We start from the raw sequence: 23,694 nt of genomic DNA on the forward strand, positions 1-23,694 counted from the left end.
AATCAGAAAATCACTTTTCGCTTCTCGGATTTGTCCGCTAGCTAGCTGTGGGCCTCAGTAGAGAGGGGGGTTTCGCACGAAAGGAATAATTATATCTCCCTTTTCAGTGTAAAAAAATCAATTTTCTTAACAGCTCACGAGCATTTTATTTGGTAATGAGGGAGCCGGTTTGTGCAAATGTCCCATAATACGCTTCCCCGCCGCTTCTCCCCATAGTGCCACTCCTTGACTCTTGGTAGGCTTCACTTCCCGGTTTCGTATAGTTTTCTGGCTTACCGTTTAGGTCCAGTATTGATTCGTTACTAGCTCTCCAATTGATCAGATCCCACTGACAAAGAAATAATGGGAATAAAATGTCAAGTTGATTGATCTGCTAATCACACGAAAAGAGCTTTTATATAAGGAGTGTGAAGGCACTGAAACGTGCAAAGGGGGATCATGAAAGCCTATGTAAGGCATATAAAACGGAGCAGTTAATAAACCAGGGACGTGACAATGAACCAGCATGAAACCAATCATCGTCATCCTCTTCACTTTCTTCTGACGAGTCGTCCTTCTCTTCATCATCCTCGCCCCCGGTATCAACCAGAGAAGATTTTTTTTCTTCTGGAATACCTTTGAACCTCGGATCAGTCCCTACCCACGCCATCATCTACAACCAAAACGTTCTGGGCTTTCCTCATTTTATTGGCTTTCAAATTTTTATTTTTTTTAGAGACTAGTTTTAGTGGTTAGCTGCCCGCCAGACGACAATTACCATCTGCTTCATCCCATGGGATAATTTGAGACGTCATCAAGATCACGAAGAGCATTATTTCATTGAGGCGCGATGGCTCCGTTCATTATTTGCCAGGCACAGCTTGACCAGTTTCCAACCGGACTAAGACAGACTCGGGGAGACTTTACAGCAGGAGCCACGATAGCATCGAATTCACATTCATGTCATGTAAGAAGCCAGGGTTTTATGATTTCAAGAAGTTAATCAATTTGACTCCCCAATCCAAATCGAAATCCAGACCCGAACCCAAACCCAATCCAAATCCAAACTCAAATCCAAACCCAAAACAACAAAGAAACCAAATCCCGAGAGGCACCATTAAAACCCAGTGGGAAAGGTATGCCCTCCGCTTGTCCTGACTTGACATTCTGACTGATAATGATAGAGGATAATACAAGTGAATCCTCTTGGTCCTCCAAACCTAAAAGCCTAAAAGCCTTCCAACATTTATTTCATCTTTCATCGTTCCGTCTTTCGATCATTTCTCTTTCTATCATGCTGCCATCACATTCTGAAACGTTTCTCTGTCATATTGTTATTTGTTGCGTGATAACTTGTTCGTGGTCTGTCGTGTCGATCCGATTTCCGTGATTGTGAGTGGTGAAGCTCGGCCAGAAGCCTTCGTGTTAGGGTCCCCGGGACAGGTTGCTCTCAGAGTCTCAAGCATGCCCGTCCCATGGCCAGCGTACGACTTCTGGTTGCATCGATAATGTTGTCGAGGGCGGTTAAGCCGCCTCAACATCGTCGATCCACGATAGGATATTGTATTTGTCCTCATATTCTTGGTACATCGTGGGAAGCGTTTGTTGAGACAAGCTGCAATTTCTGTACCAACGCTTGGTCCACACAATATTCTCGAGAACCATCTCGAAAAAGTGTTTCACTTCCATAGAAGACAATTGATGGTCGTCGGGGATGAGTAGAATTTCCTGGTAGATCAATTGGTTCCACTCGTCTCTGTGGGCTTCGATCTCTTCCTGGATTCTGTGGCGAACAATATAGGTATCGTCCAGGATGGCGTGGATCTCCTCCTGGGTTTGGATGGTACAGCCAGGGACCTGGCAGAGGTCGCATTCGAAAGAATTGGGGACGAAATTTGGCTCTCTTTCATTGTCTGAGACCGAGATTGTAGAAGTGGCGTCGCAGTCATCGGAAGGGTTGGCAACTAAGGATGCGTTGGATCCATTGTTCGCGAAAGTGCTGGTGACAAAGCTTGAGTTGCTCTGATTGTCCTCATATAGGTTGGTGACAGAGCTGCTATTGTCCGAAACGTCGGCCGCATATTTGTCCCCATTGTGCGAAATGGAGGTGGTAGATTCTCCAGTTGTGTTGCTGGAGCTGCTGACCTTGGAGGCTGGTATTGGTGTGACGCAAGAGGGAATTTCCAAAGTACTTGCATGAGGTAGAACAAGACCCGAACCGTGACATTCGGGCTGATTTGGGGGGATGGGGTTGCGGGATTTGTTCATGTACTTGCTGACCTTGAGGATTGCCTCTGGTGTATGTGGTGTGTAGAATTTCGGAAGTGGCAATGTACTAGGATCCGGTCCAAGCCCCCAACTCGGACCTGCGTATGCCGGCTTGTTGTGATCTGCTTTGGAGAGGAATTTCTTGCTGCCTTCGTTGAGGTTGTTCCGCTTCGAGAAGGGCTCTTCGATGGTTGCCTTGCTGGCATTTTTGACTCGGTTTCGTCGGCCTCTGCGACGGCGGCCTCTTTGTTTTGTTGGTGTGGATGGTTGGCTCACATTGTACGAAGAGTCTGTGGAACATTGCTGAAAGCTGTCAGTTTCGATATGGGAGATGGAATATTTGGAAGCCAAGGAACTGGATTGTTCTACCTTAACTTGAACATTGGAGATTCTGGTGCAAGATTCGTCAAGTGTTTGATGTCTCTCACTAGTTCGGGCAATGGAGGCTTGTTGTTCCTCGGTAACAGGGACATCAGAGTTGTTGTCAGGGGCTTTGTTGTTTATTTGATGTCTTTCGATGACTGGAACCATGGCGCTCTGATGTTCCTCCGTGGCAAGAACATCGGATTTATTGTCGAATGGGTTCTCGATGCGTCTCCAATTCTTGCTGATGTCCCGCTTGCCGGCCGGGACAATGATGGGTGCTTGCCCGGGGACTGGCTTGTAGTTTTTGCCGGTTGGTTTGTAGCGTTTGCGGACCCGGGTAGGGGATGATGGAGAGGCCCCACTGTTGTCGTTCGTCATGGATCTGGGCTCGCTTGTTGCCCGTACTCGCCATTCGGGAATTTTCCGCTCCTTAGGCGGCGAATAGCTTCGTGAGACTTGGTAATTCGACATCTTGTTGGTTGAATCGGATTGTCGAATAGTAATGCTGTAACCGAATACAGTCAGCATTGAAACTTAGGTTGGTGGAAGACAACGTTTTCGAAAATTTGGATGTCCGAACACCATCTCGAACACTGGAAGGTTCTAGACGATGAAGAGGAACCAGACACTACGATAATACAGTCACAAATATTTATACGACAGCAAGGTAGCGGCGGCGAGGTCAAACGGCGACGACATCCTCAAAACTTCTGGAGTCAACTCGGCCCGCGCTCGCAATGCAGCATGAAGCCGAAATGACCAGTTGCCACCTTATCTCAAAATCACCAGAAGCCAAAGGGAATTGCCCAAGAAGAGCGATATGCAACCGAATTTCAGAGAGCTTCGAACCATCACACGTTATGAATGAACTCGAACCCGACGAATTTGTATGTCACGTGACAGTTGCCCCTTTTCGTTAAGCGAAACCATGGGGATTTTATATCTCACACCCAGATTTTTGAAATTCGAGCACACAGATCACCCAGGGCTCAAGGGCACAGGACAAATTTTCTCGATGCACGTGCAATCGCAGCCAAAGTCAGAAAATTCGAAATTCGAAATTCGGGTGGTGCAGAGTCGCTCCTGCCTTGGGAGCTGAGTCGAGAAATTCTCAGGGAAAGTCACATTTTTCGTGGCAGTTTCACGGGCAGGAGCTTGCGCTCGCTTCACAAGAGAGCCGGATGTCCCTTCCCAGTTGAGTTGAAGACATTTACGACCGCGGCTACGCAAGGAAAGATTCGCAAATCGAGACAAAACACAACGCGGAAATCGAAATGCAGTGCAAAAGAAGGGGATGTACGAGAATGCTTAGAACCCAAGAGCTTACGACGAGATTGCGAGAAGAGAAATTACTTACAAGTTGGCTATGATTGTGTTGAGTTGTGTGGGCGGCGCTCAGGTTGTTGGTATTCGATCGCCTGGAAAAAAATCAGCAGGTGCTCTTGCTACATTTGCGACAGCGGGAAGGAGCGACTTCGAGGTGCAATGACGACAAATGCGCTGTAATGTAAAGAAATAAAGAAGGAATTACTTACAACTAGTTACGCGTGAGGGAAGCTGGTGCGTGGTGCCGTTGATTGCTGAAGTGTGCGAAAGTCGGCAAAAATTCCTCGAGGAGCGGTGCGACCGTGAGGTCGAAGCACCCAACAGCACGACAAATTACAGTGGCGGCAGGATGTAGTGTGTTGCAGCTGCGAGTCTAGGAGTCTACGAGGAAGGAGAGCCTACTATTGAGGTTGCGGGACTGAATCTTGGTGATTGAAGCTTGAGCGTGAGTGCGAAGCTGTTATATGAAGATGCGGTGAGGAGGAAGGAAAGGAAATTCGATGTCGATGGGTTCTTATACTCAGTAGAGAGCGCTAGGGAAGGAATCACGCAATCGTGAAGCTTGGGTACTGTTGAGCAGAATTTCGGAAGCTATTTTGGTGGCCCATGAGGGGAAAGAATTTGGGAGATACCAAAATACGTTGGGACAGAAGGGAAGGCTTAGTTTTACGATTTTGCGGGGTAACGGCTGCCCTGTTGAGGAATGGGAGCAACTGCGACTTATTTTTAGAGGCTCAATAAAAGTTTGACGGTCTTCACAGGTGTTCTTCTGGACCAGACATTTGGCAGAATTGGAGGGGTCAAGGCCACCTGATGCGAAAGATCTCGCTGCACCCCTTCCTCGACCGAAAGTTGTTGATCTTGGGAGAAGATTCAGAGCCCAGGCCTCATGCCTGTGTGGACGAATGCGATCACACCGATGCATCAGGATGAGAGCTCAAAGCTTCCATGATGCCACGAGAGGCATAGGAAGCTATCGGTATTACAATTTTTGCCAATCTCCAGAAGCACAAATACCTTCCAAGCTTGAATATTCTCGTGGATGAAGTTATATCCTTCTCTATTTGCCGTTGATGGATTGAATAGACTTTCCAGAGCTGTCTCTACTCCACGGAACTACGTTAAAGGGGGTGGAAAGCAGCTGAACGGAGCAGCAGCTTCGGAAGACCAAGTTAAAACGAGCCAAAGAAGAAGCCGCGGTCATCATTTCTGGAGCCCATCTTAATGCCAACCTTACTCTAGCAAGAAGCATCTAGAGTCAAATGTTGGTTCTGTTCTGACAGTTCTAGCCTTGCGCACTACGGAAAAAAGGGGCGGGAGACCCCGCTAGCTCAAACTCAAAATAAACTTCGACGCCAGCGCCGCCGACACCTTCTCTCAAGCTTCCAATCCGCGAGGGCTGCGGCCTGCTTGGATGGGATTGGACAGGCTGGTGATGACGTTCTCTTCAAGCCTTCCAGATTTATGACGATTGCGATGTCGGCCCGGAAGATTTCCAACCACGGTTCTTCTGCCCAGATGCTTCACAACAATAGCGACAAGGGAGTCATCACGTCAAGGCTTCCAGTTGGTGGCGATCCCGGTCAATAGAATGGTCTCGACTCTCCGATGTCGAGAACGCCAACAGAGAGGTGCCCGAATCAAGTGATTCGAGGCAGATGAACACTGCTTCCGTTTTGAGCAAGTGCTGTGCCCGAGCACTGACGGGACCGTGGGTGAGATATTCATTCTTGATCGCGGTGTTCGGGTTCAGCTTGTGGGTCTTATTCAACCGGACTCAATTTTCTGTTTAATGATTTGAAATATATGGCTACCTGTAAATTTTCCCTTTCTTCAACTGGGTCAACTCATCCGCCATTCCAAGCGTTGCCCTTTCACCCTTCATTCCAATGACAACCTCACCAAATCTCAATCCAAGTTTTGAAGTTTCACTGTCAAGAGAGAAAGTGTTCCCTCAGTCTGACAGGACGTCAAGTCCTGGCTTCCTAGTCGTGGCAATGATCGCAGAGAAGTAAGTGCTCTGCGCCAAGCCGTTGGTGTGGAATGTATAAAGTCCGAGACGGACGCTCGGGATGGTGAGCAGGTGCGCGATATCGTAGGGCAAGAGAAGCAAGAGCGGCTTGTAGACGGGGACGTTGTGTGTGGATGCAAATACTACTTGTGCTGTCGTTGCATTGGGAGAACTGTGAAGAACGTATCAGCAAGAATAACGATTTGGAGACGAGAAACCCACGTCAGGTCCGCGAAAGTTATCATGCTGAGTGTTGCATTCGTGGCAAGGTCTTCGATCGCTCTCGCGAGGGAACGATTTCGACTGTCCGACACATCTAACATGGCTTTTCAAAGAGTGTGCTGGCGTAAATCTGAGTCCAGTTGTTTTTGATTGTCTCGCAGGCATGTAAACCAGTGCGAAGGGCGAACCTCTGGTCTGTGAAAAAAGGGGCTTTGGTAGATGTCCATGGGATCCACGTTGTGATGTTGCCGCTCAGCATGGTCTGCAATGAGAGGTAGACGGCCATGTATGAGTAGGATTAATAATATACGTATGTCAAAATGGTCATACTATCTTCGTTTTCCTAGAGAGCTTGAACTTTCGAGGCGCGAAGACGGGGTCGAAGTTTCTGAGCTCGCCATTTGAAATGGTTTTCACGCCGTCAGCAAAGTCGAAATTTGCCGTCCGTGTCCCGTTTCCAAGCGTAAAGATGAAATTTTTATTCGATGTCACGGCCCAGAGCTAGAACGGAAACATCTGACATTCCGGGGCATCTCCTGGCTGTGTAGAATTTGAAGCCATGGGTTGACAGAAAGAAGGCGTGTATCCTATGTTTCTACTAAAGTTCGCAGTGAGATCAACTTCTTGAGTATGGAGAAGCTCGATCATATCTCCACTCACAGGTTTCAGAGTTATCATCCCTTCTCCAAGGAGGGGATCAAAGGCTGACGTGACGACGCCATGAACATCAGGAGGTCCAGGCACGCCTTGAGCATCCGCCGCATTGGTTGCATGAAGTCTTGGCGTGGTTTGGAATAATTCCAATGTACGAGGCGAGGTCTTTTCTGTGACCATTGCAATGGGTATTCCGTTGTTTGTAACCAATGACCTTTGGTAGTAGTTGAAGATCGGACTTTGTGTTGAGTTTGGTTCAGCACGTTGTAGATACGGCTTTCGGACCTCCATGGTGGATGACGGGCGCTGGGGACTGAATTGGAGAACTTGAATCTGTTCTGCGCCTTTGCGTGACGAGATTGGACACCATTGCAGAGGGCGGATGGCAAGGAAGTATTAGGAATTACCGTGCTGGGTCATGCATCCGTGTCCTCGTTCAACTGCGGGCATTGGCAGAGCTTTTGTGATCGTGGCTGTACCGGCAGCTACAGTCAAAGTTCCGGGCAGAAGGAAAGGGGTAAGTGTTAATAACCTGAACGGTGTTAGAGGCAGTGAGAGAAGACAGAAGAGTAAGATTACCAGCAAGCCAATGCCAAAAATATTGCGAGAGTCGACTGCTTCCAGATTTCAGCATCAAAGAAACTCAACAAGTTGAACGTCAACGAACACAATCCATCCAAAGCGGCGATTGTAAATGATGAGCGTTGATCAACCTGCAAAATGTCCAAAACAGTACGAAGTTCATTACAAAATTTATTCCGAATTTCCGCCACTGGGGGTGGGGGTGGTATGCAACCCGAATGTCCAAGAGCTCGCGAGGACCTGCAGGCGCCAGGGGGCTTGCATGTATAAATTGCTAGACATTCAAAGACAGAAAGAAATATGGACAAGATCTTAATTATCTTGCTCCACGTCTCGCATTCACAGATTTCCAATCAATTGAATATACCACAACCCTCGGCATACCCCAGATCTTCAGATCTTAAATCAAACCTGTGCCGCGGCCCCCGCAACACCCATCTCCCCCCTCGCATGCCTCCCCGCACTATTCTTCTCCACAAACCTCAACGGTCTATACGCAGCATCCCACATCTGCTCCCTGACCCACTCCTCTAAATCCTCCCCCCCCTCCGGGATCCCCTCCTGCGTAGCAAGGCCCTCCTCCACAGCCTGCTGAATAACCGCCTTCGCAATATGCACGCTGATCTCTCTCACATTTATCACATCTGGCAACAACCCCTTATCCGGATCCTTCAGCGCGGGCGATTGTGCAGCGAGCGATTTCACGGCTGCGACGAGCATTTTGTCGGATAGGAGTTTGGAGCGCGAAAGCACGCAGCCGAGGCCGATACCCGGGAAACAGGTCGAGTTGTTGCACTCTGCTATTTCGTACTCTTTCCCTTCGTACTTGACCGGTGGGAACGGAGAGCCGGTCGCGATGAGCGCTTTTCCTTTTGTCCATTCGTTGAGATCGGAAGGAGAGGCTTCGTGCAGCCGTGTCGGGTTGGAGAGGGGAAAGATTATGGGGCGTTCGACGTGGGAGGCCATCTCCTGGACGATTTCTTTGGTGAAGGATTTTGGGCCTGGAGTGGGGGTGTTAGTTTGGTTGTGGGGGAAGGGGATTGGAGGTGGGCGTACGGGTGGAGGTCCCGATGAGGACGTGCGGCTTGACGCCTTTGATGACCGCGAGGAGGTCATGGCCTTCTTTGCCTTCCCATTCTGAGTCGTCACGTGCGTAATCGATTTGTGCATGCGTGAGTTTGTCGTCGTGGGATTTTAGGAGGAGGCCGGGTTTGTCGACGCACCTGGTTTCGTCAGAAGAGGGTGGATAAAAGTGGGATCGGCGAGGAGGAGAGCAGGAATACCAGATCTGCTTTGCAGCCTCGTCCTTTGACTTTCCGCTATCAGCGGCGATAGCATCCCGCACTTGATCAGCAATTCCCGTTCCTGCTGTTCCGGCACCGAAGATTACCATACGCATATCTTCGAGCTTTAACTTGCTGACATGGAGACCAGCCATGATCGCGGCCAGTGTGACGCAGCCGGTCCCTTGGACATCGTCGTTGAAGCAGGGGATCTCGGGGCGATAACGGTCGAGAATGCGACGGGCTGGAAAAGTCAGTTGAGGTCATGAAAGTATCTAAATAAGAGGAGTAGATTGGAAGGGAAATATACCATTTGGCAAGCCGAAATCTTCAAAGTGGATGTAGGCGTTAGGGTACAGCTTTCGTGCTGATTGGACGAAGACGTCAACGAAATCATCGTATTCTTTACCCCTCACACGCGGTTTCTTCAGTCCAAGGTATAGATCATCGTTGAGCAGTTCTTTACTGTCAGTTCCGCAATCTAGAACGACGGGGAGAGTTCTGTTTGGGTGGATGCCGGCGCAGAGAGTTGTCAAAACCAACTTAGCGACGGAGATGAGAATTCCACCCACGCCCTGGTCTCCAATACCGAGAATCTCTTCTCCATCTATGTGGTGTCAGTCTCTGGTGACTTGAAAAGAGGTTTGTGCGGCTACCTGTCACGACGATGTAGTCAATGTCGTCGGGAGAGCCCCATTGTGCCAGGTCATCATGCACTCGACCAACGTCGTTGATGTTCAGGAAGCAGCCCTCCGGTTTTCGAAATAGTCGAGAGTAGTTTTGGATGGCGTCTCCTTCTGTTGGAGTGTAGATGACGGAGAACATCTCTTTGAGATGGTCTTGAATCAACTGATCGGTGTCAGTGTTGAATGCAGCGCGGCATTGAAGAATATGACAACGCAAATCTCTCAGATCACCCTTAAAATATTCAGAACTCCCAACTCAATGTCTTGGCCTTCATTGGATATTGATTCCAGCAGCCACGAAGATTATCTAGAAATGGACACACGTGCCCATCCTCATCACGTAGGTACGCTCTTCAACCTTGGAAGAATTGAAGAAGAGGAAGGTGATAGGGAGCATGAAGTTCGGAAGGAAAGGAAAGAGATTTATAGAAGTATTCTGGAGTCATAAAACTCACTCTGAAATACAGCACTTCATTCTGCTCTCCCAGACTGGTCATGAATGTATTCTTCGCCAAATCATCAACTCGAGTCGAATACTGCTGATAAGCTCTTTTCACTTGCTGATCCAAAGTTTGGACATTCTGGGGAAGCAATCCAGTCAATTTGAACGCCTCCCGCTCTTCCGGAGGAAACCCAGCCCCTTTGTTGAGGTATGGTGTGTTGAGGAGCGCAGCGCCAGTCAACGCACAATCTTGAGGTCCGCTCGTGCTGAGTGGGAGGTTCCCAAACCTGGGATGCTTTTCGTGAGGTTTGGTCTCCTTGTGGATGGAAGACATCCGTCGTGTAAAATGGGCCATGGTGGGGTGATTAGTTGGCATCTTGGGATCGATGCAAGGCAGATTGTGGAGTAGATTTTGGGGTCAATTGCCGTCGAAAAGATGTTCAGCGAGACAAGGCAACGACGAGATATGTTGAAGGAACGCAGGCGTGGCGTGTATGATCGTTTTGTAATCCGTGTGCCGAAGGGAGAACAAGTGAGCTGACGTTGAGCCTTATCCGTCCTCGCCGTTCCAATGGAGATAGCTGCTGTATGACGTTGTTTCTTCGGCCCATTCACGGCCCAAACTCTGATTTGACGCACCCTTTGAAAACGTGGTTTTCGATCGAGGTCGGGATTTGCTGGCATTGATGCTCAAGGTTAGAGAAGAAGCAAGCTTGCAGAGCTGCATAATCTAAAACTAGTCCACATCGAAGATCAGAGAACCTTGGGAAGCTGAACTTTGTTATTGCAATGGGCTCAAGAGTCACATGACCATCAATCAAGAGCGGTGTTTGTAAACACAGTTGACGATGAAATAAGCTGTGATGCATTCCCTACTTTTCTATTCCCATCTCGCAGTGCTCGAATGTTGGTACGCAAGGAGCCACACTCCTGTGGGAGACTCGTGAAGAGGAGGAGTGTGGACTATGATGGTCCAGGATCGGTATTGCAGCAGCCCTCTGTGGAAATCAAGCCCCAAGGACGTGATTTCTTCTCAATCTCCATTCAACTTCCCCACAAGACGTGAGAAAGCTGAAAGGCCTTCCGAGGAAGGGCTCAGCTTCGGTGCCATGTAGGCGGAGTGATTGATCAAGGTGTTGCTTTTGTCAAAAAAAGAACGCCTCAGAGGAAAGGCGGATGGATACAAAATTAACCAACAGAACAAACCCGAAGGATGTCAATCATTTCAATATCAGATCGTGTCGAGCGCATTAACATAATTTGGTTGTTGAGGAAGAAAAAGAAGGGACAAAGATCTTTCGCTATTACGAAATGAACTCCGGGAGCACTAACCCTATTCGATTAGCGCGTCGGCTAGAACTCCAGCCTTCCGCAATTTCTTCCTTCCTCGAGACTCAACAGTACCCCATCAATACAACAACCCTCGACATCTCGATTCATCGCCAGTCGAGATCACCATGGGCAAGAAGAAGCGCGGTCACCCCGATGTCGAGGAGCTGCTCGCTCGGCCGTGGTGCTATTACTGTACGTACCATTGCCCTTGCCACGCTGTCAATTGCTAACAATTGTCGCAGGTGAGCGTGATTTCGATGACCTAAAAATTCTCATCTCCCATCAAAAGGCTAAACACTTCAAATGCGAAAGATGTGGCCGAAGACTGAACACAGCAGGAGGTAAGCCGTGAAGACTCTCCCCCTTTGATATCTCTGCTGACAGCACAGGCTTGTCCGTTCACATGAATCAGGTCCATAAAGAGACTCTGTCCAGCGTTGACAACTCATTGCCCAACCGACAAGGACTCGAAGTCGAAATATTTGGCATGGAAGGCATTCCGGCAGAGGTTGCTCAAGCACATAATCAGCGCATCATCGCAGGATTCTACCAAGCGGAAGCCGAGCGTCGAGCAGCCACAGGAAATCCTACTCCAGGTGGTGGCGCAAATCCAGCGGGTGGCCAACCCAAGAAGCCAAAATTTGAATCGCCTGCGGATCTGAAAAAGAGATTGGCAGAACACAAAGCTCGGAAAGCCGAACAAGCAGCTGGCAGTAGTAGCGGTGGCAATACACCAATGGCCAACAGTCCTATGGGACAAAGTCCTGGCGCATTTGTAAGGTTATCTCAAATTTCTATGATCTCGCACCATGCTAAGACCCTTATCTGCAGAATGCATCGCCTTTCCCTCCTCCACAAGCCACTTTTGGCGGAACACAAGGTGCGGGATATGGGTCATTCTCTCAAGAGCCGTACACACAACCTGCGGTAGCTTACCAACAGTCTTACACCCAACAACCTTCGTTCTCTGGACCACCCGGTGCTCAATACCAGCCCCAATATTCTCCTCCTCCGCAGCATCCAACCTCCCAATCCTTCCCTCCTCCCGGATACCAGCCAAACCAAAATTTCCCTAGTCAACAATTTGGAGCAGGATCGGCCCCGGGTTCCTTCAACAGCTATCAAGGCCCGCCATCACACACCCCACCAACACACGGCGGCCTCCCAAATCGACCACCGAGTCTTCCCCCAGCACCTGGCCTTCCTCAACGACCATCATTTGGCGCTCCTGCAGTGCCGCCATATCAAATGCAGCAGTTGCACCAAGGCCCTCCTCCTCATCAGCAAGGTGGATGGGGAGGCAATGGATGGAAAGGTCAAGATCATAATTCAGCTATGTCATCAGCTTATCCTCCTCACTCTCAAGGCTACAATGGGGACTATGCGACTAACGCTTCTTCGGTGGACGACCTGGTTTCAGGCGCCGCTCGAGAAGCTGATGACATTGACGAGATTATCAGGATGGCTGAGGCAGGTATCAAGCCTCCGAAGAAGGGAGAGGCGGCACAAGCACCAGCTACGGCTCCCGAATCGACTGTTACTTCTACTGCGCCAACCGCCACGGCGACTCCTACCCCCGCCCCCGAAGGCTTCGAGAAGTCCGAAATGACCGAGAAAACAGATCAAGGAGAAAAGAAAGCAAAAAAGGAAAAGCCAATCAAGATGGTATACTCAGACAACGACTTGAGCCCGGAGGAGAAAATGGCCATGATGCCAAGGTACGCATTCGTCCCAGAAGGCAAGACTGAAACCACCCTTGTCGATGCGGCTACACTGCCTGGTGTTGCCGGTACGGTTGATGCATAGGTATAACATGTGTGTGGGACTGTGAAGCAGAACTTTCGGCAAGGGGATGGGATGTTGGACTTGTGGCAGGTCTTCTTCCCTTTAATTCTTTCTTGCACCCGCTTCGATCACCCGCACGTACATCATCTTCTGACTTGTCTCGCACCATTTCGATAATCTCGCCACACAAGAAGACAGGATTGGGATGGAGGCATGAAAGCTGAGAGCGCAGCTAAGTCATTTGGCTCTACTTCGACTCTGTGTTACCTAGATTCCAGGTGTTCTTTGACTTTAGCGTTTCTTTATTTGATGATTATTCTGCGTTCCCGCGATCGGTAAGTGTTGAGGTGAGCCGGGAAGTGGTGGATGGATTCACACGGCATTTGAGATCGAGAGAGAATACTGCTGCAGGCGAGTGATGGAGGGTGTCGAGTTAGTACAGCCCTTTGGAAGTACTTCATGAAGGTTGGCAATCTCTCCACTATGCGTTCCCCACAATCACAATATCATATGCTTGTGTCGTGCCAATATTTGATTCGTTTCCGACTCCTCGGATGCGTCCTCTGCAAGGCAAAACTGTGTTGCCTTTTGACTGGGGGCCAATTTGGTACCTTTGAATGCAACACGTGGTCAATATCACAATTTTATCCCCAAAGTTAGTGGAAATAACGTTACGGGAGATAATGTGTACTTCTCTTTAGGCTTCGAAGCTGACAGTGTCAGTTGGTGCATTTTGAATCAAATTTATCGGTGGCCAATCGCTTGGCACCTGGAATAGCATCAAACCTTGCTATACAGCCGCCACATAGATTCGAGCTAGTTGTTCAGCCTAAAGGATCAGCGCAATTCTACCCCGCAAAATCTATCCCCCGGTCTCCGCAAAGCTCGTTTGAATTCCTTCATGAATTGCCAGCTTTCAATTTGCGGCGCTGTTCGCACTGCATGTAAGGTACCGCTTATAATCATTATATGCTTGCTTCTATTGCCAAGCCCCATATCTTCGCGATATTCATCCGTCCATCCGAATTTTCTACTCGATGCGGAACCTGGACCGCCGGTCCCCTGGAGCCAACTGTCGTGACCCTCGCAATGATGTTTTCGTTCTATCAGTTTATCCTTTCTGGCGCGTACGCGTTACTGCGGTTGAGTTAAAGTACTCTTAAGTGGCGATTCTCCCTCAATTGTTGCTCCGTTTCCTTCCCACTTCCCTCAGCGCCAATTGTCGCGCGCCAGGAGTCGGTCAAGATGAGGACGAAGTCGTTTCTCCTGACACTCTCTGCCTTCTGCTCCTCGGTCACAGCATTCGGTCAAAATGCGACAGTCACGACGAAGCCGTCGCCGGGCTTGCTGCAATTAGCTGGATCTGGAATCGATGGGCAAATACTGGTCAGCGCCAATGACTGGTGGGGAGTGATTCGAGCAGCTCAAGATCTGGCCATAGATTTTGGGAAGGTTACGGGCAAGAACCTGACGTTGGGCAATTGGCAGGGGAGTGTTATACCTGGAATTGGGAATTATTCAAAACGCACGGAGAATGTTCGCAGGGATCCAGATCCTCAATGGGATTGGTGGAATGGACCTCCTCATCCCCCACACAGAGGAGATGGTGGACCAAATGGAGGTTCATGGAGTCCCCGACAGGCGCCACCGCCGAGTGCCCCGCATAATACTACAGCTGGCTCACCTACATCGAGCAAGACGACCGTGTATTATATGTACCAACCAACGACGAACTTCGTCAATGTGAGTTTTGCCTCGCGAGAAAATTTGAGACCTTTCCAACGTTGCTAACAAGCTCAAAAGTACACTGTGGGACCAGCCGAAAATTTCACAGGACCAACTCTCATTAACAATTCCACGCTCAAAACAGTAATTATCGCGGGTACAATCGGCAAGTCGGACGTGATCAACGCTCTACTTGTTGCCCAGAAGTTCAGCGAGCTGCAAATTCGCGGGAAATGGGAGTCATACATCACTCATGTCGTCGACAATCCTTTCCCGGGCATTGACAGAGCGCTCGTCATCGCAGGAAGCGACATGAGAGGCACGATCTATGGTCTCTATGACGTGAGCGAGCAAATTGGAGTCTCTCCCTGGTGGGATTTTGCAGATGTTCCGATCAAGAAGTTGGCAGGCGTTTGGGCGCTCGAGGGGAGGAAGACGCAGCGCTCGCCGAGCGTCAAGTACAGGGGATTCTTCATTAATGATGAGCAGCCTGCTTTGACTAATTGGATCAAGTCTGTTCCCTTCAAGTGCTGTGATAATGGATTGCTAACGGTCTGACAGCGATAATTATGCTCCCGGTCCTTACGGCGCCGGATTTAATCACTACTTCCATGCACGAGTTTTCGAGCTATTGCTCAGACTCAAGGCTAATTACTTCTGGCCGGCCGAGTGGTCCAGTATGTTTAATGTGGACGATACTGCCAACCAGCCGCTGGCTGATGCGTATGGAATTGTGATGGGATCAAGTCATACTGGTGGGTAATTCTTTCTCCTGTTCGATGAAGCCCAGACTGACAAAATCTTCAGAACCCATGATGCGGGCATCCAATGAGTGGCCAACATTCGGCACACAGTACGGAGGCAACGGCCAATGGGCATACAACTCCAACAACGTATCCATTGAGAAATTCTTCCGCTACGGCGCTCAGCGGGCCAAACCATACGCAGCAAGCAGTCTGTTCACCATGGCGATGCGCGGGAGCGGCGACACCGCAATTGGCCTGACTGATGAGCAAGCGATCGTTGTGGTGGAAAACGTCGTCAAGGCGCAGATTAAGATCTTGACTGAAGTCTTCAGTGGAACAAATGTAACGGAGATACCCCAGATGTGGTGTTTGTACAAGGAAGTGCAAGGGTATTACGAGCAGCAGGGGTTGACAATTCCCGATCACGTTACACTTTTGTGGGCAGATGATAATTGGGGGAATATCAGGAGGCTGCCGCTTGCTAATGAGACGGGGAGGTCGGGTGGGGCTGGTGTCTACTATCATATCGATTATGTGGGAGATCCAAGGGATTACAAGTGGATCAATACCATACAGCTTGAGAAAACCGTGGAACAGGTAAATTCGCTTGACCACTTCAGTAACATCAGGGCTGATCGGTAGTAGATGCAACTTGCATACGCAAGATCAGCAGACCGTATATGGGTTCTCAACGTTGGGGACATCAAGCCTCTGGAAATCCCCATCAGCCACTTTTTGGATCTGGCCTACGACACTCCGAAGTGGAGCTATGATAGTGTTCCGGATTGGCTCAGCCAATGGGCAACCCTCTCCTTTGACGCAGAACACGCCGACGGCATCGTCTCGGTCCTCGAACGATACGGCATGTACGCTGCACGACGCAAATATGAGCTCATGGATCCCAGCTTCTACAGTGTCATCAACTACAATGAAGCCGATGCTGTCCTAGCTCAGTGGCAAAAGCTGGCCAATGATGCGCAGGGGATATATGATGATCTGGACGAGGAGTACCAAGCTGCTTTCTATGAGATGATTCTACAGCCAGTCCTTGGTGGTCAAGTCGTGTATCAAATCTACATCAATGCGGCGAAGAATGAGCAATATGTGGCGCAGAAGAGAAGTTCGGCTAATGACAAGGCGATGGATGTTTTGGATTACTTTAAACAGGATGCAGAATTGACGCAGAGATATCATGAATTGTTGGATGGGAAGTGGAATCATATACTTGATCGTGAGTATCGCTTTTCACTTTGCCGAAATTGTACTGACCAGAGCAGAAACCCATCTGGGATATCGGGGATACTGGCAACAGCCAATGCGCAACACGGCTCCTCCTCTAGCCTTCGTCCAGAAGCTTGAAACATCCATTGGAGGAAACCTTGGTGTTGGAGTCGAAGGAAACAATTCCACGGTCTCTGGCGACGATGTCTACCATGACAACTCAAAAAACACTCTCGTTCTTCCGCCCATGGATCCATATGGACCCAAAACTCGTTGGATCGACATCTTCTCTCGCGGTATGGATGGCTGTCAATGGAACGTCACGCCCTGGACAGACTACGTAAGAGTCTCACCCGTAAGTGGCTTCACAGGAGGCGACAACGGCACAGACACCCGCGTTTTCGTCTCAATCGACTGGGCCAAAGCCCCCGCAGCCCTCAACACCACCACCATAAACATGAACATCTCCTCTTCCTGCGGCAAGAAATGGGGCAGCTACAACGCCCCCATGGTGCAAGTGCCCGTGCAAAACGTCGCCATCCCTTCCGATTTTGTCGGCTTCGTCGAGAGCGACAAGCACATATCCATCGAAGCCGAGCACACCACGCGCAACACTTCCATCAATAACATCTCGTACTCTACACTGCCTTCCCACGGCCGCACCCTGTCCGGCGTGACGCTGATGCCTGTGCTCGCGCCTTCGCAGCCAGCTGGCACGGGACCAGTACTCGAATACGATATCTACACATTCACCAATGTCTCAAAAGCTAATGTAACCCTCCTCATCTCTCCCTCGCAGAACCAAAACGGTGCTTTACGACCTCTCAAGTATGGCGTCGCCTTCGATGCCGACATCCCGCAAACAATCCAGTTTGTAGGCAACTACACCGGCGGCGGATACCCTCCCGGCTGGCTTGGAGCAGTCGCAGATGCGATTTGGGGTCTGAGTTCGAGCGGGAATACGACGACGACCATGCATAACTTGAGTAAGACGGGGAAGCATACGCTGAAGGTTTGGGCGGTGGAGCCGGGCGTGGTGATCCAGAAGATTATTGTTGATTTGGGGGGGTTGAGGCATAGTTACCTGGGCCCGCCGGAGAGCTTTCGGGCGGGGGTTGATAAGGTGGAGACGTATGATGGCACGAACTTTGCGGGGATTGCGGTGGAGGATGTTATTTAGGTGGGAGGGAGATAAATAGGGTAGTTATTTGGTAATATTAAATGGCATTCCTTTGTTTATTTGGTGTCTTGTTCTACGAGCTATGTCTTAAACATGCGAGATGCATTCGTTGATATAGATTTTTGAGAAAGGGAGGGAAGGGGCAATCGGGTCTTGAGAGAGATAGGCGAAGTCATAAGGGGAGACATCGAGGCGAAGACCAGCCAGTGCTACAGGTACTCGAAGGGTAGGAAGTGGGAGGAGAACTGTTCTGCTGTGCTGAATAGTCTTTCGTCAAATATCGGATTCCCAAATCCCATGTGAGGACCAGGGCTTAATACTTCATTTGTCTCAATTGTACCTCACTATTTTATCACAGCTTAGTCCTAAGAAATGGGGGTGTTAGCTGAATTTGACGTGCCTTGCTCAGGTCTGCGTACTTACAGTATATGCGCTTACTGGACGCTCTTGTCCTTGCCCTTTCTCTCTCGGCGAGGTTGGAGGGACAGATTTTGTGAACTTTCGCTGAGACTACTTCAAAGGGGGAACCAACGATGAGGCTTGCCATGGACATCTCATGGACAATTCCAATGTTGGCGACCCGGACGTCTTTTCCAACCACGTAGACCTTAGTATAGTTGATTCTCGATAATGGATCCAGCTGATCCTTTGCATCGTTACATTCACTCAGGACCCTGACTGGATTTTTGACCAGTAATTAGAACACTGGCATCCCATCTTCATCTGTTTTCTGTGCCTCTGGTGGGCACTTTTCACTAGTGTAAATGATAACATAATTATGGGCAAGGGAGCTTTGCCTTTAATGTCGCATATCCAGAGTACGTGTGGATTGCCCTGCAAGGTGTAACTCCTTAGAGTAGGGGTTCAGTGAAGTATTTCAATATAACCTTACAAACAGGAGACATATACATGCCTTTCCGCGACAATAACAAACTAGTGAATCTCGCTAAGAGCAGTTTCATTGAACTAGGTTATACTATTGTGGAAATTTTTGCAACAGTCGTCTCTCAATTTGTAGCCTGTGAGCTCCATTCATAATATCTAAAAGACTCCATCCATCTTCTAGAACTATTTCGAGTCGATTTTAGCTCTACTGCTCTACATCCTACTCCAAGTTAATGTTGTGATATTTAGTTGGTTGTGGGTCTAAATTTTCTTGTGCCAAGAGACGCATGGTCTTCACTGGTTGGTTGTCTTCTGATAGCCTTCATAGGGAGGAAAGGTTACCGGTGTTTCTGAACTCCAAGATCTGGTATTTCCTGAGCGATTCTTGGGAATTTTGATACATCTTTATTACGGGACTTGCCTTTACGCTTAGGTGCAATCTCTAAAAGATTGTAATACGGTGCAGGGATTAAAATTTTCTGCTGAGATCGAGAATTTGAAGAGCTGCCTCATTTCTGATTCGCTAATCTCAGGGGCGTATTTTATAGTACTGCAAATTTCAAGTATAAAGGTATATACTCTAAGGAGCTAATGCACTAGCATATATATTGCAATTATTGACCCTAGAGTAACTACGAAGATTGTGGCATAAAGTAACGGGATTACAGGGCATTTATACCACAAGCCCACTCTCAGGCCACTTTCTACTATACTTATTTACTAAAGTCTCTTATATTTCTAGGCTACTTTCCTATAAGTATACTATTCCTTTATCTAATAAGAAGTGGTCTGTACTAGCAGGGGGGCCTGGCTCAGGGCGAAAAGGCATGCCTTTGCTTAGAAACTTATTAGTTATCTATTGCCTTTTCGCCCTGAGCCAGGCCCCCCTGCTAGTACAGACCACTTCTTATTAGATAAAGGAATAGTATACTTATAGGAAAGTAGCCTAGAAATATAAGAGACTTTAGTAAATAAGTATAGTAGAAAGTGGCCTGAGAGTGGGCTTGTAGTATAAATGCCCTATAATCCTGTTATTTTATATTATAATTTTTATAAATAGTTCTAATTTTTCTTATTTAAAGCTTTATTATTATATAGGTTTAATATAAAGATATATTAAATTAAAATTCGTTTATTTTTATCTAAAAGCCCGTTTTATAAATTTCAAATACTAGCTTTTAATTACTAGTATTTGCTCTTATATAAATTATAGCATTTTTAGAACTATTTATAATAAGTAATTCTCAAAATACTAGTATTTAAATATTTGGCTTTAGATAATTAAATTTATCTAAATATTCTAATTTTAGAATATTTTATTATATAATTATATATTATAATTAATTATATCTTTATTTATTATAGCTATATTATTTTAAAATAAGTTTAATACCAAATTCGAGTTAATTATTACTTAAATTATTATTAATAATACTAATTATTAAAAAATAATATATTATAATAAAAATCTAATAAAAATCTTTTTTAAAAAAATTATTATAAGATATTAAACTTTTTAATTACAAGTATTTATATTAGTATTAAAAATAATTATATATATTAATTATATTATTTAGAATATTAATTAAATTCTATTAAAAAAAATAAAGTTATATCTATTAAAAAGAAAATATATATTTTTATATATATTATTAGCTAGCTAATATTAAATTATAATATATAAAAGAAGTTTTTAAGTTAGAAATAATTACATTTCTAGTAATATAATAAATAGAATCTTTTATAAAATATTTACTATTCTAAATTTACTATTTAAATATATTATAAAATAGCCTAATATAATAATAGAAATATATTTTCGAATTATAAATAATTCTTAATTTATATTTTATTTTAATAATTATATTAATACTATTAATACTATTTATATTTATACTTATTTAGATATTAAAATATAAGCTCTTTTTAGGAATTATTATAAATATCTGTTTTATAATATATTTATAATATATATATTTAATTTATAATTTTGTTTTATATATTCTAAATAAAAGAATTCTACAAATAATTAAAGAGTTTTATAAAATATTATTATAAAAAAAGGGGTTTAAATATTAAATAATAGATTTTATTTTAGTAATATTAGATATATTAATACTAGATAGATTATAATTCTATTTAGAAAAATAAAATAGTATTTATATAAAGTTATTATTATTAAAAAGATTTTTAAAATATATAAAGAATTCTTTAATTTATAATATTTAATATTAAGAAATAAAATCAAATATGTTTTTCTTTTTTTTAAAACTAATATAAAATATAATTTATTAATTTAAATACGAGTTATTTTTATTATTTATATTTTATATAATTTTATTTATTAATATAATATTATAGAAAATAATATATTTAAGAATAGAAATAATAAGATTAATAAACTAGAAAAGGCTAATAAGGAAAAAGCTTTACTAATTATATATTAAGAAATAAATACTTTCTGTTTTTAAATTATTTAAAAAAATATTTAAATAATAATAAAGCTATTATAAAGTTTAGAATATATAAAATTATTATTAAATATAAAATAATACGGGGTTATTTTATTAAAAAAAATATTTAGATATTTATTTTATTTTTTTATATTAAATTCAAATATATTATAATAGTTTTTTATTTTAGTTTTAGATTTAAATTATTATTACTTTTTTTATTTATTAGACTTATATTTAATTTTTAATTTAATATTATATAAAAAATGCTTTATAAAAGTATATTAATAGAAATTTAATTATAACTAGAAAAAAAATTATAATAGTTTTTTTTTAATATTTATATATTATTATTTCTAAAATATCTTTTAGTATAATTATAACTATAGTTATAATAGTAATTATTAAAATATTCTAGTTATAAAAAAAGATTTTAAAATCGGGCTATTATATAAATATTTTAGTAATAATTTTAAAAGATATTATTTTTATAAATATAATTTAGTATTCTATAACTATTTCTATAGCTAATTAAAAGATATAAACTAAATCTTATTTAGTTTTAACTCGTATTCTAATATATTAAATTCCCTAATTTATAAAATATTATAATTAATTATTTAAGAATAAAATTTATAAACTAATTAAAAATAATTAGATCTATTCTATCCCATTTATTAATACGAGCGGTTTAGGAATCGGGCGCTACGATTAATTAATCGCATAATATTGGGGTTTCGGGCTTAAGGAGGCTGAAACCCTTTAGTTCTTAGTATATAATAATATATCCTTAAGACTAATAGCTAAAACCCTTTAGTTCTCAGTATGTAATAATATATCCTTAAGACTAATGGCTAAAACCCTTTAGTTCTCAGTATATAATAATATATTCTCGAGACTAATAGCTGAAACCTTTTAGTTCTCAGTATATAATAATATATCCTCAAGACTAATAGCTGAAACCCTTTAGTTCTCAGTATATAATAGGGGTAAAGATACTTCTCTAGAGCCTCTAGATATATATAGGGCCTCTGCTCTCTTTTTACTACCTAGATATAGTTTATAGCACACAGTTTACAGTATATAGTTCATAGTACAAGCACCAGCTTTCTAAGCAAAACCACTGATTCTATATACTTCTTAATTATTACCTTACTTCTACTATGTTTCTTTTAACCCTTCGTTTATCTCTAGCCCCTCATATGCCTCGTAAACGCACCTATAGCCGAGCAGATTAATATTTTGATATTACTATACCAGGAGCACGTTCCTCTGGCACTCAGTTCTTATCCTCCCCTATTACTAAAGAGCCTACTAATAATTGGTCTGCTAAAGACGAAGCTGCGTGGGATCAAAGGCTTACTATAGGTAGTAGTAAGAAAATTCTTACTACTAGGAAACGTATGGATATTAGATAGTGGTTGCAAAATCCTAATACTTTACTCTCTAGTAAAACAAAAGCAGAGAAACGCTACCAGGCTAATATTAAGCACGAATCCCAATTATACGAGCTTTAGGATAATCAGGTATATCATAAGAAATACCATAATAGTCGCCGCAATGAGATCCTTCTAGCTTGCTATACTTTTTGCTATAATAATGCCTTTGAGATTTTGACTACTATTCATAAGAAATTAATATATACAGGTAAGTACCCCTGAAATATACTAATTTTTATACTAATTACCTATATAATAGCCCCTAATATTGCATTTGAGTATATAAGACGAATTTGGCATGGCCCGTCCCGTAACGACCACACTTAGATAAGTGCTCGCTATTCTTACTATAATAAGGAAAAAACTCAGAAGAATAATAAGGAGATTATACCTATCTAATCTTATTATCCTGGCGAGCGTATGGTTCTGGATTTAATAGATTTTCGTATAAGTGTCCCTTAAGTCATGTGATTTACCCCTATATTTCTGCATTTCCTGCATTTCCTGCGTTTTTAAGCTTTTCCTATAATTTTCGCGATCCCTGCGATTTTCATAAATTCCGAACCTTTTTATCCACATTTCATTAATACTATTATAGCATGATCCGGACAGAGAATATACGTGGATCTAGTAATTGAAATGCCACTTTTCCAAGTTCGTCTGGATCCGTAGGCTTAAGGCTAAGACTACGGGCCGCACGAGCGGATACTGGTATCTAATCGTGGATATAGTTACTTCCTTTAATTATATGGGTAATTAATACCACAGCTATAGGGGCCCTTCCTAAGGGAAATACACCATACGAGGTCTGGTTTGGACAAAAGCCACCTACTAATTTCCTGGATTACAAGAAGAGCGCTCGCCGTGCACGTATAGCCCTGGGAGGTATAGAGGGAGGGGGGGAGGTTGAGAGTAATGAGAATAGTAGTTCTGAGGGTAGAGAGGATAGCTTATTCGTTAACGAGGAAGCAGATCAAGAAGAAGTAGCTGAGGAGATGATTTTATCTGAACTAACTAAGAGGGTTGCGGAGCATATGAGAAAATAGAGGGAGAATATGGTAAAGAGAGCGAATTCCAAAGCTCTTGAGTATGATATTCAAGAGATTGCA

At 44.5% G+C, this 23,694-nt stretch overlaps 5 protein-coding genes across 5 annotated transcripts; 2 read left to right on the plus strand and 3 right to left on the minus strand.

Annotated features, from left to right (window-relative positions):
* Positions 1–2,357: 2,357 nt before the first annotated feature.
* K444DRAFT_660626 (uncharacterized protein) lies at positions 2,358–3,084 on the minus strand (the record flags this gene model as incomplete). The annotated part of the gene is made up of 2 exons (XM_024886488.1): positions 2,358–2,550; positions 2,617–3,084. Coding segments are annotated over 2 exons (660 nt in total), but the record flags the coding sequence as incomplete, so codon positions are not given.
* A 2,615-nt stretch (positions 3,085–5,699) lies between these two features.
* K444DRAFT_660627 (uncharacterized protein) lies at positions 5,700–7,117 on the minus strand (the record flags this gene model as incomplete). The annotated part of the gene is made up of 5 exons (XM_024886489.1): positions 5,700–6,122; positions 6,173–6,253; positions 6,361–6,434; positions 6,503–6,673; positions 6,833–7,117. The coding sequence occupies 5 exons, from the start codon at positions 7,115–7,117 to the stop codon at positions 5,894–5,896; spliced, it is 840 nt and encodes a 279-aa protein (XP_024741020.1). The 3' UTR covers positions 5,700–5,893.
* A 321-nt stretch (positions 7,118–7,438) lies between these two features.
* K444DRAFT_714282 (malic-domain-containing protein) lies at positions 7,439–10,174 on the minus strand (the record flags this gene model as incomplete). Its single annotated transcript, XM_024888324.1, has 5 exons — positions 7,439–8,409; positions 8,465–8,935; positions 9,002–9,298; positions 9,348–9,540; positions 9,833–10,174. 5 exons carry the CDS (start codon positions 10,172–10,174, stop codon positions 7,814–7,816), a joined length of 1,899 nt encoding a protein of 632 aa, XP_024741021.1. The 3' UTR covers positions 7,439–7,813.
* A 1,102-nt stretch (positions 10,175–11,276) lies between these two features.
* Positions 11,277–12,957, plus strand: K444DRAFT_626166 (uncharacterized protein; the record flags this gene model as incomplete). Its single annotated transcript, XM_024882609.1, has 4 exons — positions 11,277–11,343; positions 11,394–11,492; positions 11,541–11,926; positions 11,983–12,957. The coding sequence occupies 4 exons, from the start codon at positions 11,277–11,279 to the stop codon at positions 12,955–12,957; spliced, it is 1,527 nt and encodes a 508-aa protein (XP_024741022.1).
* Positions 12,958–13,977: 1,020 nt separating this feature from the next.
* K444DRAFT_555424 (glycoside hydrolase family 115 protein) lies at positions 13,978–18,290 on the plus strand. The gene is made up of 6 exons (XM_024876707.1): positions 13,978–14,679; positions 14,740–15,173; positions 15,223–15,416; positions 15,469–16,004; positions 16,053–16,638; positions 16,685–18,290. Exons 1-6 carry the CDS (start codon positions 14,182–14,184, stop codon positions 17,806–17,808), a joined length of 3,372 nt encoding a protein of 1,123 aa, XP_024741023.1. The 5' UTR covers positions 13,978–14,181; the 3' UTR covers positions 17,809–18,290.
* The last annotated feature ends 5,404 nt before the right edge of the window (positions 18,291–23,694 follow it).

Source organism: Hyaloscypha bicolor, assembly GCF_002865645.1.
Source record: "Hyaloscypha bicolor E unplaced genomic scaffold K444scaffold_42, whole genome shotgun sequence".
NCBI lineage: Eukaryota > Fungi > Ascomycota > Leotiomycetes > Helotiales > Hyaloscyphaceae > Hyaloscypha > Hyaloscypha bicolor.